The sequence below is a fragment of the Neomonachus schauinslandi genome, chromosome 3, assembly GCF_002201575.2.
Source record: "Neomonachus schauinslandi chromosome 3, ASM220157v2, whole genome shotgun sequence".
NCBI classification, from domain to species: Eukaryota; Metazoa; Chordata; class Mammalia; order Carnivora; family Phocidae; genus Neomonachus; species Neomonachus schauinslandi.
In genome coordinates, this window is record NC_058405.1 from 65,514,866 (window position 1) to 65,528,797 (window position 13,932).

Consider the following 13,932-nt stretch of genomic DNA (forward strand, 5'->3'; position numbering starts at 1 on the left):
TGAGGAGGGGGCAATTTTGTGGCAAACACACAGCATGTCTGTCATGCTGCCAAGTGCAAAAGAACACCCACAGAGCTAAGCATATACATGCGATGAACAGAAATATACCCAGACCTAAGGGAGAACGGGAGATTACAAATTGCTGATTATATAACATAAAAACAGAGAATTCAGTAGCGACATAGGCCGTGTATCTCCTTTGTGAAACTTACGCAAAATAAATCACAGAATACTTAAGGAAATGTTGATTTCTTCAGTGGAACCAGAAATGGAGGCACCTTGAGAATGTTTATCTGCAGAGGGAAAAAAAAAAGGCAATGCTAAAACCTTTTAAGAGTTTGTGGGTACTTAAAAAAAAAGGCTTCAGAAAATATGTAAAATATGCCTGTATTTTTATATTAATAATTTCATTAGAGCTTGAAACAAACATAAAATTTGGAGTTAATTTCACCTACTACCATTTTACCAAAACCTATCTGGGTCTACTCTTTTCTATGTAAAGGGATCTAGAAAACACGTTTCCTATTGTTCTTGCCTCCATGGAGCCATCTGGGCTGAGCCCCGCCCAGGGCAGGCCTGGAGACAGGACACAGCACAGAAAGTTTATGTGCCTCCCAGGCCTACTGGTATGAGATTTACAAAATTTATATTCGATCCCCAATAAGCAGCACCCTGCATCAGGTTAAGTGTACTCTGGATTTTCCTTCCAATCTTTAAAAGAAAGTTAAAACAAGTACTTGGTTGCTTGGTTGTTTTTTCAATTCTCCTCATCTTACATACTATATACGTCCTGTTGCAAGGGGCCATAAATGAACCTGTAGTGAACTGCAGGATCATGAATAATTTGAGCTAGAGTAGAGCTTAGCATGGCTATCTCCCAAGGGTTAAATATGAAGGGTTAGCTTCATTATTCTGAAGTCCCATCCTGTGGTGAAATTTGCTTTTTCTACCTCTCTGAGCATCTTCTGAGGCTGAAATATACGCTTGATGGGTGACTAAATGAAAACGCAACATTGACATAATGATATCTACAAAATGAGTGTCACATGCCTGGATTAGAATTAAATGTAAATCACCCCTCAGAGGTACCTGACCGCATTTAGTCCTCAGCTCACTGTCTTTACTCCGTAGGGTCCTTCAGGCAAGCTAGAATAGAGAGGGCCTGTTTATATCCCTGTACTGAGTCTAAGCTTGGAGTTTCTTCCTTTGCCAATTTATGGAGAGCTGTGTGAAGAGTAAAGCGATAGGAAGGAAAAAGTCTCAGGGGGGCCATTTACCAAACAAGAAAAATCTCTGAATTCCTCAAAACACTTAATCCTAATAGCATGCCAGATTTATGAAACTAACTTAGGAGAATTCTTGAAATAGAGATGACGTTTATAATGCTCCCCACTAAAATTCCAGGTGAGCATATGGGCCATCCTAATTAATAAATAAGCCTAACACATGGTCACAAGGCAAGTTGTTTGTTTATTCTTTAAAAAATGTTAGATGATATTACAAGCTACTAATGTCTAAGAGGACCTAACTACATATACATTTTTAAAAATAGGGCATCTATCTTGTAGCAACACTAGATGACCCAACCTGCAGAAACCTATAAAAGTTAAGATAAATTCAGTTGATCTGGAGGTAAAGTTCTGAAAGTGCTTCCGTAGGAAACTTATTGCAGAGGGAGAACTGCAGGTGGTTCCATCAGAGACACGTGCATGTACCTGAAATGAGACCCAAAGGACTTCAGTTTTGTAAAAGCTCAGGCCACGGAACTTTCCAGGAGTTTCAACAGAAATGGAGAAAGCTTTCTAACTGTATGTACTCCAAGCTGACAAATTATAAATCTAGGCCTCTCTACACTGATTTTCCTGGTTTAACATGCAAGCCTAGCACGAGATTTCCAATTTGTTCTATTTTTAGTTCTGACATGACTATAACCCATTCAAGCTTTAAATTAGTAAGCCTAGAGAAGAAAATTTCAGAAACTTACTTTGAAGCCTTATACTTCTCCCTAATTGCTTGTTGAGGTCGATGGGGTATATCAAGGCATGCTTTATGCAGCTCACTCAGGCAAGGCACAATTTCATTTAATGAATAGCCTGTAAATGCAGCAAGGGTTTCTGGCTAATCAAGACAAAAGAAAAAAACTGCATCATATAACTTTGTATCAGACAGCTGAAGATAAAAACTGAAATAAAGGGAATTAATTACTTAGGAAGAAGTATCCACATTCATCTCAAAAGAAACTGTAATTCTCCTTCAGTGACTTTAGAAATAAAATATTAGGGGCGCCTGGGTGGCTCAGTTGGTTAAGCGACTGCCTTCGGCTCAGGTCATGATCCTGGAGTCCCGGGATCGAGTCCCGCATCGGGCTCCCTGCTCGGCAGGGAGTCTGCTTCTCCCTCTGACCCTCCCCCCCTCTCATGTGCTCTCTCTCTCAAATAAATAAATAAAATCTTAAAAAAAAAAAAAAAAAGAAAGAAAATATTAGGAAGAACAGCCAGAGCTCTCCATTTGCTCATATTGTATATTTATAATGCTCAGTTTGGGGGGAAGGTTACTTTTACCGATTCCCTCATGAACAGGATTTCTACTGGTCCCTAAAAAAGCCTCTACTTACCCAAACAACCTATTTACACCTTATATATGAAAGTGAATTAGTGAATGCAGAATAATAAATAAGTGTTTTAGAAAATAAAAGTAGGGGCGCCTGGGTGGCTCAGTCATTAAGCATCTTCCTTCAGCTTGGGTCATGATCCCAGGATTCTGGGATAGAGCCCCGCATCAGGCTCCCTGCTTGGCGGGAAGCCTGCTTCTCCCTCTCCCACTCCCCCTGCTTGTGTTCCTTCTCTCGCTGTGTCTCTCTCTGTCAAATAAGTAAATAAAATCTTTAAAAAAAAAAAAAAAGAAAAAAAAAGTAGATACCCCACTTCTTTTAGCACAAAAGTAAACCTTCAGAACCAAATCGAGGGGCCCATTTCCAATCTTGCTTCTTGTTGGACCAAGAGGCAGCACTAACTGCCCTATTCCCCTGAAAACTTGATGCAACCTTCTGACCATCCTAATTGGATCCAGGTTGTTTTACACACAGTGGACAAAAGTCAACAACGTTTGCCTGAAGTGCTCAATGCTTGCACCACAAGAGCACTCCTCACGTGAGGTGGGCATTGAGGTTTCCAGGCCTGCTCCTTGACTTTCTGCAACCTACTCAAAGCCATTGAGTCAAAGTCATAAACACTGACCTGCAAGACTCAGTGGCATGTTGTCATCTGCTGGCAAGACAACCAGTTCCTTACTAAACTAACTTTCCCTCTTAAGAGGCCAGTCCATTCTAAGTCCTGAGAGTTACTAAACACAGATTCTTAGATGGGCCTGCAATTTCATCTAGAAAGTAGTAGTTAGAATCTTACCCAGAAGTGCCTGTTCACAGTATAGTTGGCCAGGCAATAAGCTGCTGCAGCTATCAATGAAGGAAGATATTTCAAGAATGGGTCAGCTTCAAGAAGGCTCAGTTCTGCTACATACTAAGCACAAGAGAGAAAATCCCAGTGGAATTAGAAATTTGACTGAGGTTACAAGTCAACCTAAAAATGTAAAGGGAAAAAACTGTCTTATCTTTGTTCATCCTATATCTAGTGATGAGCAGAAAGAAACAGATGCTCAAAATTATTCACTGGGTTAATAATGCTAGGCCTGTCCATAACCAGAATAACATTTATGCTGTAGTAAATGTCAATATACAAGAATTTGGTCCGCCTGCACAGTATATATGAGAGGTTACTTTCCTTGTCTTATACTACTAGTAGGGTGCATGCTAGTCACATAAAGTAGCATTGTTCTGGGCCACTGGAGAGGGACTAGAGCATTTGGTCAGTGGCAAAACTATGACCATATTGAAGCTATTAATTGGTCAGGCAAATGCATGTAGTTCAGAGGCTAGAGGAGTACCTGTGAGAATAGAAGAAACACACTGGGAAATTTATACATACATCCGTATTACTGTTTGAGTAGCATACACATACCATATATACTAGATCACAGTGGCTGGACACCAAGTTTTCCAAACCAATACTTCAGTGCCTTCAACTAAAGTACTATAACCCCGGATGACCAAATAAGGCTTTATTACTTAATATGTTAGGATAAGATTAGAGTGAAATCAAACTGCATTTACTTTGTTCCCATTCTGTAAACTAAGAAGAGGTGTTGCCTGCACATGGTCTGTATTTGACAAGGGAACAATTTCCAAACTTAAATTTCTTTTAAGAGTTGGGTGATCAGACAACCCGTGCCTACCAAACATGATCAATAGTACTGTCTTGTAACCAGAAATCATGATCCTAAAATTGGCTCTCTTCCATTGCTAAAAAGTTTTCTGGGGCCAAGACAAAGCACTGAAAAAGAAGGAAGAACTGAAGGATGATCGGGAAAGGCTACTTTTTATCTCCTTGGCTCCCAAGTTCCCAGAAGTCACGTGGCATACCTTGGCCAGATTCTCAGTTCTGACGCACACTCCTTGTCTCCTTAAGTACTGAAGGAGAAACTGGTTGGTGGTTGGCACTGTGAGATCAAAAGCCAGGACTTTCAGGAGCAGGTGTTCCATTCTTAGCAGTTGGCGTTTTGTGTAAGTATCATCAGTTATGTAGACAAACTCGTCGACTTCAGGTGGATATATTTCTTCATATTTCCTACGAAAGGTAAAGAGTTTTTGGAAGTAAAGCTTGGAACCTGTCGTGCTCCTTCCTATGCTATCACAACCAGCCTTTTGCAGACTTCTTTACTTTGTATCCACATATCCTCCTAAATATCACTAAATGGTACTGGCCTTAAAAATATTAGGGATTTCATACCTAAGCGCCAGAACAAGAACATGTATATTACAAGGATATGTTGTACTTACTGCTAGCAGTAGTAGCAGAAACAATTTCCAACTGAGAATTTTAGGTTTGGGCCTCTGATATGCTGAAAGATTCTGAATGACAGACACACAGATAAATTTGTCTTAATTCTATCGACCCCACTCATCTTGTGGAAAAGAATGTTATATTGAACACATTGTAGAACAACAACTCCTTAGATCTTAGATCTTTAGAAAGATCATGTTCAAAATAAATAAATAATAAAAATAAAGAGATCATGTTCAGAAATCTCTACTGATTTAGCAAATGATGCTATGGATCCAAGAGTAAGATAATGATATAATTTCATTGTTACCAACTTTTTGCTTTTGCTTTTGTTTCTGTTTTCTGTAGTTGGCAAGTTTCTAGGCATTGATGACTAGAATGTCGGAGACCAGAAGAATTGAAGAAACTGCCATCCACCAACAGGTCACTGAATTTAAGGCAGCTCAGGCCCAAGGCCAACTCTTTTTTGTACACAATGATAGTTTGTTCACTGTAACCAAATAAACCGTGTTATTACAGGTCATTTGCTAGATCAGGAAGCTGGCTTTTGTATAACCAAAATCTTTTATATAACCAAAATATTTTTGTATTAGAATGCAGTCAAAAAAATACCCTGCAAAATAGTTAAATTGGATCTTGAATTTGAGCTGATGGCTGCCGCAGTCATGATATTGAACTTGTTGCTATAAATCTTAAACATCTGAATTGAAGAGTGAACGTGTGTTAGATTCAGTTTCTCAGTAAATACTGCAAAAATGATGATATTTTATCAAGGGAGGCATGAATAAGCTTTAATTATCGAGCACTAGATTTCTTCAATAAATGGGAAAGAAAATCAAGTGTTTTGACAGGCTGCAGTTTGACATTATTTAAGCTGAAAGAACACTTACGAAGCCAAAAGAATAGCTGCTGTTCCTACAAGCTGCAATTTCCCTCTCAGAACAGACATGCATGAAAGAAACCTGTCCAAGAAGTTGACAGCCAGGTAGAGAGTCTCTGCTCGAAGCTTATACTCTTCGCTGACCTCAACGAGCCAGTCCACCAGAATCGTTCGCATGCCTTCTGTGATGTCTGGTTGCTTCCTCATGTAGTGTGCTTTGGGCCTGTGTCTTACCTGTTTGGGAAAAGAGTTCTGATACTTAAATAGTTGCTATATCAGAAAGATCACTCCACAGTACAGTTGCTATTTAAAAAAAGAATCTCGTGAGCAAAGGTTAGGAAGAAACTGATCAAGAGCCAAGTACACCTTGGAGGGGGTGGAAACAGCAGTATTTCCCCTTGGAAGGGGAAATAGCAATATGGGTTATTCCTAAGAGTGAAATACTTAATGTATAAACCTTTTTGAGTCATGGAGAAATAGTCCAAGTAATGCTACTTGCCTCACAACTATTATTTTTTTTAAGATTTATTTATCTGAGAGAGATTAAGAGAGAATCCCCAGCAGACTCCCCACTGAGTGAGAAGCCTGATGGGGGCTCAATCCCAGGACCCTGAGATCATGACCTAAGCTGAAATCAAGAGTTGGACACCCAACTGACTAAGCCACCCAGGCGCCCCATAACTATTATTTTTCATAGATATTCCTGTGTTTAGATGTCATAAGAATGCTATTCACTAGTGGTTTTGGCCAAGAGTTTATAACCATCTTATTATTAAGTGTTTTGAGTGCTGAAAATTGAAATAGAATTTGGGAAAACTCACTTCAGCTTCTCTAAGGTACTGATGAATTTCTTCAGCATATTCAGTCACGTTTATCACATCTGTACCAAAATCTGATGCATCTTCACACTGGGACTGGAGAGATGAATCTACTACCATTGGGGAAACTGCGGGGGTTCAACAATACCAGGTAAGACATTCAATTTAAAAATTCATTCCATCCACTAACCCTCCACAGGCAGTTGTGAAAATAAGTCATTACTTCATGGTTTTATCCTGCTAGTTACATGCTATTGAGTGCTGCAGGCGATTATGGGTCTAGGGTACTGTCAGCCACAGGTGAGTCAGGTTACCTGTGTTAAAATCCAGCAGGAAGTGGAGGTCTGACTTGAGTGTGCTGGTGTCTACCTCATACACATCTTCAAATGCCATCCCCTCTTTCCCTGTGCAGCTGTCTCTGTCCCCCTGCTCAGCCTCATCCATGTAGATATCAAATCCTTGCTTGGCTGGCACCTGGACCGTGCAGTCAGAGATCACCTTCTTTCCAGCTGGAGGGAAGACATTTTCTGATCCAGAGAAACACCTGATTGTTGTGACCCCCTAGAAGAGGGTTAAGTTTTTTGTTAGAGGTCACCCCAAAGACCGTATAGGTGATGTAAGCCTGTGTGACTCAAACCAGCAGGCTAGGAAGATGAGAACAGGCTTAAATTGAAACATCTACATCTGCAATTTAATTTCAGAAAACGAAGCTTCCGAAGTATGACTTCTCCCTTATCTCTGTCTACATCTAACATTTGGGAAAAGAGCTACCTATAATTTGTCATCTTCCTCACATATTTACCAAAGGGAACTCAAGATTATAGGAACAAGAGAAACCATAGCTTTCCTCCAAAATGAAATAGGTATGGGGCGGGGGAAGGAGTAGGGGGGAGATTATTAATTGGCTTTCATACTTCTAGCCTTACAGGATTTTATAAGTACCCAGCAAAGCTCTTGACACACAGTCACTGAGTTCCTATAGTCTTCCTCCTTAAACAGCTTTTAGGCAGTAAGCGCCTTTATAAAGTTCCCATTTTATACCCAGATATTTAGAAACCTGATCATTTTAGAAACTCATACTACTAACTGCTCTTACAAAGCTGTAGAATCTCTTGTATGACATAATGTAATTACCCTTGGGGAAATCTATCTCGCAATCGCTTCTCCCTTCTATTTATTCCTATAGCATTAGTAGTGGGAATGACTACGTGCACCCCCTCCATGAACAAGCACATTAAGGTGAGTCATGGCGGACAGCCTGAAGGTCAGCTGAACCAGGGCAGGTGGGCAAGGTTTATGAATCTGAGTTATATTTATGCAAACGTTAGGTCTAGCTGCTGTATTAATATTTTACTGTTAATAATTAATCTTGTTGTTTACTTTTGAAGCTACTTTCAAGTTAGTATGTGTTTTCCCTTTAAGCTAGCCAGATAAATATTTGGCTTACGTCTAGGAAGAAAAAAAAATTTTTTTGAAGATTTTATTTATTTATTAGAGAGAGAGAACAAGAGCATGAACAGGGAGGAGAGGGAGAAACAGGCTCCAGAGCCCAATGCGGAGCTCAATCCCAGGACCCTGGGATCATGACCTATAGGCAGAATTAAGGTGAGTCCATCATGACTCACCTATAGGCAGACGCTTAACAGACTGAGCCACCCAGATGCCCCAAGAAAACATTCTTTATGGGAATACTAGAAAAAAAAAAGGACAGGGAACATATAAAAATCACAAGTTACTAGAACCATGATTCCAAGTCACTACCAAGTTTGACTTTTGCTTCAAAGATATATTTATGGGGGTTGAGACATATATTCATTAAATATTTACTGAGCATCTATTATGTACCACACACTGTTTTAGGTGCTCAGAATTTAGCCATGAACAAAACATTCAAGAAGGGCTGCCTTCATGGAGTTCACATTCTAGCTCGGAGTGTGGGGGACGACAAATAAGACATGTTACGTCAGATGGTGTGTTCAGTGCTTTGGAGGAGAATAACACAGGGAAAAGAGAGTCCTTGCCATTTTAAACAGTATGGTCAGGGAGGGCCCTAATGAAGAGGATAGATGTGAGCAAAGATACGAAATGAGGTAAGGGAGTAAGTCACACAGATAGAGTGGGTAAGAGCATTCTGAGCTGAGAGAATGGCATGGGTAAATGCCCTGATGTTCAAGTGTGTCTTAGAGACTGAGTAAGGAGCATAGAGGACAGAATGAGAAAGAGAGGGGTATAGGTCACAAAGTCAGAAAGAAAAGAGAAGCCAGATCAAGCAGGCCATTTAAGACTGTCTACTACTCAGAGGTGGGAAGCCACGGGAGCAGCCATGGAGGAGGAGTGGTATGATCTGATTTATGTTTTATTATGATCACCCTGGCTGTGTATACGTACAGAGAGCAAGTAAGATGACCAATTATGAAACTTGCAAATTCACGGTGAGACACAATAGGGATTTGAACTAGTGTAAAGTAGTAAAGTAGTAGTAAAGTCTGAGAAGTAGAGATTCTAGACATTCTAAAAAGTAGAGCCCCAATAGTATTTTCTCAGCAAATCAGATGTGGGGTGGGAGAAAAAGAGTCAAAGACGACAAAGGTTTGGGGGCTGAATAATAGGATGGATATTCCATTTATTGATATGAGGAAGACTTTGGGAACAGCTGTTTGGGGCTAGGGTTAGTGTTTGGTTTTGCATAAATTTGGGATGCCTATTGTAAGATCCAAGGGGAGATGTTAAGTAGGCCAAATATGGGTGCCTGTAATATAGCTAAGAGGTCCAGACCAAAGATGAAAGTATGAGTCATCAACAGATAGATGATATTTAATGCTAAGAGTCTTGAAAGGTTGCTAAGGGAGTGAGTGCAGATTCAGATCAAATACCAAGCCCTAGAGCACTCTTTTAGATATTGAGGAATGGCCAATGAGGTAGGTGGAAAACCAGGAGAGAGTGGTGTTCTCCAGGCTGAGTGAAAAGAAATTATTTCAAGGAATAAAGAATAATCAACTGTGTCAAATGCTGCTGGATCGGTCAAGTAAGGAAAGGACTAAGAATAAGAGAATTAGAGACAGACAGTATTCATTCAACAAATACTTGAATGCTACCCTGGCCAGACACCGGTCTAAGCACTGAGAATACAGCAGTGAACCTGACATCCCAATCCTCATCCTGATGGAGCTTATAGTCGAGCAGGATAGATAAACTCTCGAATTATTCCTATAAAATGGACAGTCACTGCAAAGAGCTTTGTAGTTGAAAGGTTTTCAAGATGGAAAAAAATACAATATATTTGCATGCTTATGAGTTTGACTTAGTAGACAAGACTGAGGAGAGAAAGGAGAGTTGCCAGAAATGACATCCTTGAAGAGGCAAGAAGGCATAAGGTGTACTGCACGTGTGTACGTGTCACCTTGCATAAGAGCAGGGACACATAAATCCTGTAGCAGGATGGGGATGGCAGAGTATATGACACGTGGGAACATGTGGAAATTCTCTTCTGGTTGCTGCTATATTTTTAGGAAAATAGGCTAACAAAGTCATGAGCTGAGAGTAAGGATGGAGGTAAAGGTTTGGGAGGATTAAAAAGAAATCTAGAAAACAGATTTCTGAGGAGGTTGTAGAGGAATAGAGCAGGGAAATGTAGAAGTAACGCTAGGCAACATAAGAGGTTAACTAATCATTATGAATTTAAAGAGAGCCTGGGCAGCATAGGCAGAACTGATGATTCGTAAGAACAAGGTTTCAGTCTTCCAGTTTAAAAAAGTAAATATGCTAAGCACATTGTTTGTTAAAACTGCTTTCATTTAATTTTTTCCCCAAAGCTTTGGACAGATCACTTTGGGTATTTTTCCCCCACTAATCAGATGCCACCAAAAGGCATGGATGGTCAGTGGATGAAGGGCTTCTAATCTGGCCTCTACCATATCTTTTTTTTTTTTTTTTTTAACCTTTCCTAAACCTCTGAAATTTTCTCATCTATTAAACGGGAAGAATTCCTGGCCTACCTACTTCACTATACTATTGTCAGCATCATTCCACTACAGATGTGAAATATAAACTTAACGCATCATTATGAGAGGCTTGCCTAATAACAGACTCAAGGAAGCTTTTTTTCTATCCCAAAATTCATTCTTAAGGATTCAAACCCCTCATTTACATTTTTTTTAAAGATTTTATTTATTTATTTGACAGAGAGAGACACAGCGAGAGAGGGAACACAAGCAAGGGGAGTGGGAGAGGGAGAAGCAGGCTTCCTGCGGAGCAGGGAACCCAATGTGGGGCTTGATTCCAAGTCCCCGGGATTACGACCTGAGCCGAAGGGAGATGCTTACCCGACTGAGCCACCCAGGAACCCCCTCATTTACATTTTTAAGTGTCTGATTTTGTTTCCAATCTGTTAAGGGAGGTACCTACGATCAGTTAGGCATAAGCAACTAATATCTAATGGCCGATGATCAATTTGCCCAACTGCCTTTGTTCAGTCCTGGGGAGATGTCTACTTTCAAAACCCACTTTTGGAAGTAATTTAGTCTAGCCTTATCCAATCTGGATTCTAACATCATCTCCGATGAACATAGCAAAGATTATTCAGGTTTGCCTCAGGCACAGTCTCGATCAGTCTGAACACCACTCTGATCTGGAGGAACCCCAGTTCCATAGTTTATTTTGGTACATTAATACTTCCTCTTAGCCCAGCACTGAAATAGCTTTACATATACTCAAACAGTTCCTAGACCCATGTCCTTGATATTAGAAAAATAATAAAGAAAAATATTCACTATTTCTAACTGGAAAAGGGACCAAAGTGATCTTTAACAAAACCAGGGTCCCTACAGTCCAGATTCCAAGGCTAGAATACTCAAGGGTATTTATAGGTAAAACTCCAAGAGAAACCCACCTCCCACCATGACATGATAGCCCTCCTCAACAACCAGCTTCCACAGCAGTTCTCTGTCATTACCTGGCCACAGGTCCTCCTGTACTGCCCATTCTCAGTTAGCACCCCTAGCACTGTTCTCTGTGGGGGATCCTGGCCGAGCTGGGCTCTGGTTATCATCTGACAGGCATCAGGACCTCGAGGCACTGGAGCTAGGGCTACTCCGCTCTTGGAGCTGCTGCGATGCATACCCTCAGTCTCCACAGAATGCAGCTAATCAGGGAAGGAGAAAGAGACAAGCCAACGGTTAGTCAACCTCTTCCACCACGGGCTCCAAGCATGCAGTGAATCTCTAGGAGGAAGAGCACGAAGGCATATGACCTTCTCTGCAATTATCAGGGCTGCACGGAAGGGCATGAACCTCTGTGCAAGCGATCAAAGCTCCCTTGAACCAAAACAGTGATTTGAATCTCTCAAGGCTTTCTTCCAAGACCTGGTTGAGGATGGAGGGAGAGATTAATCCTGACAAAAAGGATATACTAAGCCCCATGTTCACTGGGAGTCTAAAACTGCAAGCCCGAGTCTTTCCCTGACTGCGATGCTTATCTTATCCCTCCTACCCCCACCGTTCCCCCCACCTCCCTGCAAACAAAAGATCCAGGATACATCACTGCGGGAAAGTACGTCCCCTTCCCAAATGACAAGTAGGGTCCTCCTCCGCGGCCCTCCTTCCACCACACAGAAGGCCCCAAAACCTGCTTGGAACCCACAGCGGGCCTCGCTCTTCTCAGCCTTATATCTTTATATAAGTCTCGAACAATCAGCAAGTGCACACGAGGATTGGGAATGAGGGGCCGCCGGAGGGGGGCCGGGCGAGGGCGGGGCGGGGCGGGGCGGGGCGGGAGGGGACGGAGGTGTTAATAGATTCCAGCGGGGGCGCCGGGCTCCTAGCCGCGGCGCTCAGCGCTAATTACTTTAACCCCCCCCCCGCGTCTGTTGAATCAGCCAATCAGCGGCGTTCCCGGGCCTCGCGGGGGCCGCTTCCATGCCAACCGCAGCGGACGTGCGCGCCCCGGGGCCGCATTGCCATGACGACCTCCTCACCTGACACGCTCCTGGCGGACGCGCCGCGACCCCTTGGGGGGTCAGGGCCGGGCGGGGCCAACGGGCGGCAGCCACCGGATCCCCCAGCACTGCCCAGCCCGGGCGTGCCGGGGCAGGCGGTCGCAGTCGGCACACGCGCCCCTTCAGGCCGGCGCCCCGGGCCTGGGAGGGAAGAAGGAGGCCCACCCCGCGATGGCCGGGGTTTTGGAAGGGACTGTTTCCGTAAACCCGTTCTCCCAACAGCCGCTAACTCCTCCCGCTAACGTCTTTTCCCCGACCCGCTCCTGAGAACCTTGGCTCGGGAGAGCGACGCAGGGCCCTCGGGGCTGCGCAGGCCGCGGAGTCGTGACCGCGCCCGCCGAAGGGCGCGTCTCGCTCCCGGTCGCCGGCTCACACACCTACACTTCCTCCCAGAGAGAGGCCGAGAAGCAGCGGGTTGGCCCAAGGTTTGAGCCGGGGCCTCCTAATCCATGGTGGCGGCTTGCCTTCGGTCATTTTGGATCCTTGTGCACCAGAGGCCGCACCTGGCCGGCCCAGTTCCAGTGCATGTGGCCCGGCCCGGCGAGAGAGGTTGGGGGTTTTAGGGTCGCACGTGGTGCTCGCAGTCCCCACAAGAGGTATTCCCGGACGGGTTCCAGCAGGCACGGCGTGAAGCGGGTTAGGAACAGCGAGATAGTGGCCCAGGAAGAAGAAGGAACACAGGCGGCAGCACTGGGGCCTGGGACGTTGCGGGCCACTCGGAAGTGGGGGCTGGGCAGGCGGCCTGGCCACGTGGGAAGGGAAATCCCTGGAACCCGAGGCCCACGGCGAAGTATGGAGAAAGCAGAGGGCCTTATATAAGGGGAGAGGTGGGAATAAGGGGAAGGGGCCCTCACAGAAAGGGAGGAGAGGGTCCTTGAAACCAGGGAGCTCTGGCACCCTACAGAGGTAACTGGCAAAACAGGTAAAATAATCTTTATTATTATTTTACAAATGTGTGTGTACACACAAACACATTGCGTATATAGTGTTACTGCTTTCGTTTTGTTTTTTAAAATTTTTTAAACACGTATCCCTAAATTTCTAAAGCAGACCCCCCCCAAAAGCTATTTAAATGGCCACTTTAAGAAATGGTTAGTTATCGCCTTCTTCCTTATTTTGAATGGAAATGATTGTTAATTTTACCAAAAAAAATATTTTAAGTGTTCTTCATTAGCGAGCTGGGTATGCATTATTTTAACGGGAAAATTGAAGTTCAGACGAAAGCGTTTGTTCCAGTTAGCCGTTGAGAAAGTTGGGAAGCATGTTGGAAATCAGTGCGGAGTGCAGGAACTAATTTTTATCACATTTATCACCGACTTTCCTTCATTGGGAGGCAGGAATCCC

At 43.1% G+C, this 13,932-nt stretch overlaps 1 protein-coding gene across 1 annotated transcript; it reads right to left on the minus strand.

Annotated features, from left to right (window-relative positions):
- Nucleotides 1-1,632: 1,632 nt before the first annotated feature.
- On the minus strand, nt 1,633-13,104 carry CCNA1 (cyclin A1). Its single transcript, XM_021678296.1, has 9 exons — nt 13,053-13,104; nt 11,548-11,736; nt 6,911-7,157; nt 6,600-6,724; nt 5,789-6,012; nt 4,478-4,682; nt 3,405-3,518; nt 1,985-2,118; nt 1,633-1,715 (listed from the first exon to the last, which is right to left on the minus strand). Exons 2-9 carry the CDS (start codon nt 11,710-11,712, stop codon nt 1,664-1,666), a joined length of 1,266 nt encoding a protein of 421 aa, XP_021533971.1. The 5' UTR covers nt 11,713-11,736; nt 13,053-13,104; the 3' UTR covers nt 1,633-1,663.
- Nucleotides 13,105-13,932: the final 828 nt, after the last annotated feature.